Source organism: Botrytis deweyae, assembly GCF_014898535.1.
Source record: "Botrytis deweyae strain B1 chromosome Unknown BDEW_021, whole genome shotgun sequence".
NCBI lineage: Eukaryota > Fungi > Ascomycota > Leotiomycetes > Helotiales > Sclerotiniaceae > Botrytis > Botrytis deweyae.
Genome location: NW_024066228.1, coordinates 703,046 through 708,367, shown reverse-complemented (window position 1 = coordinate 708,367; position 5,322 = coordinate 703,046). Strand labels below are relative to the sequence as shown.

At 32.2% G+C, this 5,322-nt stretch overlaps 1 protein-coding gene across 1 annotated transcript; it reads right to left on the bottom strand.

Moving 5' to 3' along the window:
- Nucleotides 1–475: 475 nt before the first annotated feature.
- On the bottom strand, nt 476–1,202 carry EAE98_008370 (uncharacterized protein; the record flags this gene model as incomplete). The annotated part of the gene is made up of 2 exons (XM_038955993.1): nt 476–662; nt 715–1,202. 2 exons carry the CDS (start codon nt 1,200–1,202, stop codon nt 476–478), a joined length of 675 nt encoding a protein of 224 aa, XP_038807859.1.
- Nucleotides 1,203–5,322: the final 4,120 nt, after the last annotated feature.

Genomic DNA, 5,322 nt, shown 5'->3' with positions numbered 1-5,322 from the left:
GGAAGACGTGGTTCCCACTATGTGTAGGCCCCTAAATGTCTATTTGTATTCAATCTAAGGAGCTAGCTAAATGAGGGGAATAGTAGGCCTTATATAGGCACTACTGAAAGAGCTAGTCTCCTTCGCTTTCGCCTAAATACCTTTAATACAGTTGCCATTGTATGGAAGTCATTCCTTTGAAGTGAATTCCTTTGAGTGAATTCCCTTGTCCATACAAGAAATTTAATATATATTATAAGTTTTCAATTTTTTTTGGAATCTTAAGTCTATTTAGTCCCTCAATATTGTGAAAACAATTATATACTCATCTTCCGCTGGAAAATATTTTTCTTATAAGAGGTAAAATCTCTATATAGATTACGAGCTGATGATCTAAATAGGTGACAGGACAAGTTTAAGGTTTTTAGTTAAAGTATTAGATTGTAATTGTATTTTGAATCAATCACAGAGCCAGACTCACATCACCATTGGATGATCATATCTCCTGTATTGAACATGTTTGAAAGCCAGGGTTATTTCGAGTTCCTAGCTCTTGAAGCTTAGTAGAGTTAAAATTGTCAACCCATTTAATCAACATACGAGAGCAGTGTTCTGTATGCTCCAACTTTGACTCGTCTAACGAGGATGTAATCACAAGATTTTCGTGAGAACCAATAGTGAACCTGATCAAATGCTTAGATTTATAAAATTAGGCGAGAAACATCTTTGACTGACCTATGCAAACGTTGCCAGACTATAGCACAGTGTACAACGTGCTCTCGGATAGTTGTATAATACATCTCGAAGCCAAGGTCTAATGGGTCTATTTTACCGGACCTATTCTTGTTCTGGAAATATTCCCATGGGCCGTGGTCGTTATACTCTTGAAGAGATGTAGAGTCAAGACATTCCCGAGGAACCCAACTGACAGCCAGAGGATCATAAACACAGTTATTTTGCTGTGCATCAGCGGTTGTATTGCCGCAAGTGAATGTTCGAGACTTGAGTACTGGCTGTCTATCCTGGTACTGGAATAAGCTGTAGATAACGACAATTAAGATAGCAAAGAGACAAGATAGGGTAACGGTGTCGAGGGCACGTCTTATGTGTGAACGTTTGTTTGGAGAAAATTGTGCTTCATTTTCCGAAGACCTTTGCAGAAGAGATATGGCGGACTGGTCAACTGACTCATCAGTATCCTCCGATGCGGATCGAAGAGGCATAACTTCTAAACGGTACAAGCTATTCGAGTAATCAGTTCCTCTGCACCAAAAGCATTTCCAAAGAAAGCAAAAGTTGGCTCGGCATACCTTGAATATGAACTGGAGACTTCAAGAAGGCAAATAAATAGCACGGCGCGCTAAATGCTGAAGTTCATACAGAAGAGTAGCTGAAGAGTTGAGAGAGGCTGTCAGAAGTAGATGGCTAGTGATTTGAGAGAAGCGGTCAGAAGTAGAGGTCGAGTGGGTAGAGGTGGGGAGGCTGAGTGTGAACCGAGATTTCAGAGCCAGTAGCGTGATGGCAGATGGTATATAAGTAGTAGGGCTTATGGCAGTCAGTCAAAAGGTAGCGGTGGTGAACTGTAAAGTCTGCTGTGATACCAATTAGATAGTCTCACTTATTTATATACGACCTTTGAACAGAAACGTTCGTGGCTAAGAGTATTATGGTTTGCATCATTTATAACATCATGGAAGATTCGAAGAAAAAAAAGATGCCAAGATGTATCATTCTTTATCTCGTATTCTTGCTTAGATCACTTAATTTAAGGTTTGAAGACCCCCTCCCCCCAAGATAATCGATTGTTGATTGATATCAAAAGAACTAATATAAAGCATTAAAACAATATCAAAGGTACTGATAGCATAACGGTAAATACCTTAAGCTCTAGGTGAATTAATCAATTGCTTTCATATAATCTGTTGCACCAACGACCTAGTACAATAGGCTGAAACTTGCCAAAACCAAGGTATATGACGGTTTTTATTCTGACTATATTCGAAAGTGAATCAAATACAACACTTCAAGAGCTGAAAAATTTCTCTATTAATTGAGCCGTATTGATTGAGTTCGTTGTCTCTAGCCCTAATGAATCTTGTCAATGAACTGTTGAAGTCATAGTATCCCCTAGACTGCCAACTAGCGGCGCCGTCGCTTAGCAGGGATCTTGTCGATCAACCAGATTATCAGGATTCCCAGCTTGCTTATGATATTTGGATTATATTCTATAATAACTATTGAAATACCTATTATTATTATATAAATGAGTGTTATATTCTTGATATCCCTATATACTTTTATGCCTATTACCTTTTAATCTAAAATTATTCGATATTTCCCTTAATATAGTTCTTTTTGCATCAAAAAAGAGTTTCTTATATGTACTACAATCTCTTTTATCTCTTAATCTTATAAAATAATAATTTATAGGAGGGTTAGAATTTTTAATTGAAACCTGTAAAAACTCAAAAGAATTTTTAGAATGGTATCTAGACCCGAATTCAGCAATTAATTTATTACTAAAAGCTTTCCGAAAATCGATATATTTTATAAATTTGATTGTAGAGTTTTTTGATGTAATTTCTTTATAAATCAAATAGTAATTAATTGAAGTAATAATTAAAAATTATTGTTCTAAAGCTTGATAACCATTATATTGTTGTTATCGATATTCTGGCATTGAGGTATACAATTGATCTTTTATATCGATAGCATTTATATTATAATTATAATTATCAAAAAGAGTCGGAATAGGTAGTTTTCTTTCAAACTCATTTCCGAATATTGCTTTAACTATTTTAGTTTTCGAATAGGTAGATTTCGGTTTTTTTTATAGTTTATTGATAAAAGTTTTTTTATTATATATTATAAATTGAGCCAAAACTAGTGTATTGTTTTTCTACACTATATAACATATTTTATTTAAGGGAGATATTATAGAAAAGATTATTCCCTATAGTATAATATCGTTTTTATTGTTTTTTTTTTTTTTAGAATCAACTTTTTGTAAATACTGAAATTCAATTAATATATATCTATTATAGTATATCCTAAATGCTATAAATATTCTAAGAAGTTAATTGAGATAAATAGATTATTAAAATAAAGATAATATAAAGCTTTAAATAATTTCTATATTAAGTATAGAACTATTGCTTATATTTTATTTATACATTTTTCTTTTTTTTCTAATTCTAAAAGAAAAAATATCATTATACCCACTAAACTATTATTTTTTTTAATTTTATATTAATTTTATATTATAAAAAAATCTTGATTTACTATTATCTATATTTTAAATTCTATAAAAATAGGTTTATTTTTAATAGTAATAATAAAGCTTAATTAATTATTATACTATATTATATATTTATTAATTGAAATTTGATTTTGAGGTTTTTATATTAAGAAATTAATTTATTGAATATAATCTAATAATGGATTTATTTAAAAAAAAAGCATATTAGTATATAAAATCTAAATTAAATAATAAGTTTTTATTTTTTTGAATATATTCTTCATTTTAGAAGGTTTAATACAATACTATATATAAAATTCTAGATATTGATTTTTTGATATGAAATATACAAAATCATATCTTTTTTTTTTGTTTTTAAATTCTTAATATATATCAACCTTAAATTCGATATAAATCGATATATATATATATATATTTAAATATAGATAAATCTTATTTGTTATAATAGAATATTACGAAAATACTTGTAAATTCGAAAGTTCTTTATTTTTCGAAATTTGTATATATGAATTTATTCATTTTATAATCAATTCTATTATTTTTAAAGAAAAGTAAAAATAAAAAAGGGTAAATAACTAGTCGGCTTGAATATTGGTTAATAGAAATAACTTTCAATCGAAATCAATATATTCTATAGATTCGAAACAAATCCCTATTATTGAAATAGGAGGGATATCTGGGTATAATGTTTTTGTATTAGTAAAATCAAATTCTACATTATTTGAGATTATATTAATAGAATTGTTATATATGGCGTATATGTTGATTTCCTTATTTTCAATATTATTTACAAAGTTATTAATGTTCTTGCTCAGTGCACGGACCACATACGGCGCCGCTAGCCGGCAGTCTAGGGGATGATTGAGGTTGAAGGGGTGAGGGGTCCTGGGGTGGTGATGGATTATGGGTAATTTCAAACTAGCCCGTGCGTTCAGGCGATGCACCATCTTGGTTACTCTATTGAGCTCTAGTTTCCTGGATAGAAAACTCTATGAAATCACGCACTTCTTCATTCAGCTAAATCTAGAATTTAAGTTAAGCTTTAAGCCTCCCCGTTAGCCGACAGAAGGTGGGACCTAAAGGAGCTGCTTACACATACTCCGTAGATTAGTTAATAAAGTAGAGTATAAAACATTATCTCTTTTGATATCCTTTCTTGTAGATTGATGCAACTCTTTTTATTACTCAATCATGTAACCTGTCTTCTCCGACCACCTCCTACATACTATGGAATCTGTACTCTATGTTGTTGAAATTCGGAGTTCCACTAAAATCTACTCTAACCTTATTCTAACAATGAACCCTAAGTAAGATTCCTTCCCACTTGTGAATTTTGAACCCTTAACCCTAGCTCAGATGAATTCCAATTGACTATCGGGGTAAATTTGGATTATCAAAAGGCTTTTGTAGTCTTCAATTAGACTTCCTGGTGAATCACGTTGATCGAAAGCCGAAGTTTTTCAACCCTAGTACTACTGTCCATGACATGATATTTACCGGTACTCAGCAAAGCTGAACAAGTATTTAATGAGATGGATCTCCTATCAAATATTACTGGAGGGGAGGGAGTACTACAAAGGGGGAGGGAAGGATTCTCTTGACTACATAGGGCTGGTTTTCGAATCTTTAGGTATTTTGATTGATGAGGATGCTAGAGCATAATTTATAGACTTGTCTAAAGGAGATTCGAATTACCCATAGCCCTCTATTATTCAAATCAGTTTATATTCATTTCTCTTGGAGATTAGCTTTTATAATGATAATAATTATTATTATAAAGTAACTCTTTTTATCGTAAAGTGCAGTACAGTCACTTGAAGTGTGTAATTGAAGGGTATTGCGGGTATCACGGGTATTACGGACGTCATCGTGGCTTTAAAAATATGAGATTCAAGCACTGATTGCTACTATTGCTTCATGAATATAAAATCCACTTAATGGAAGTTAGATATTTTCGTTGGCGAAGAGTTTGTGTCAGGCGAATAATGCGGACGTCGCAGGAGTCTTGTATCTCGCCTCCCACTCCACGTCCGTGAGGCTTGGTCCATCGACAAACACCTACTAGCAGAAAAATCTTGTCAAAA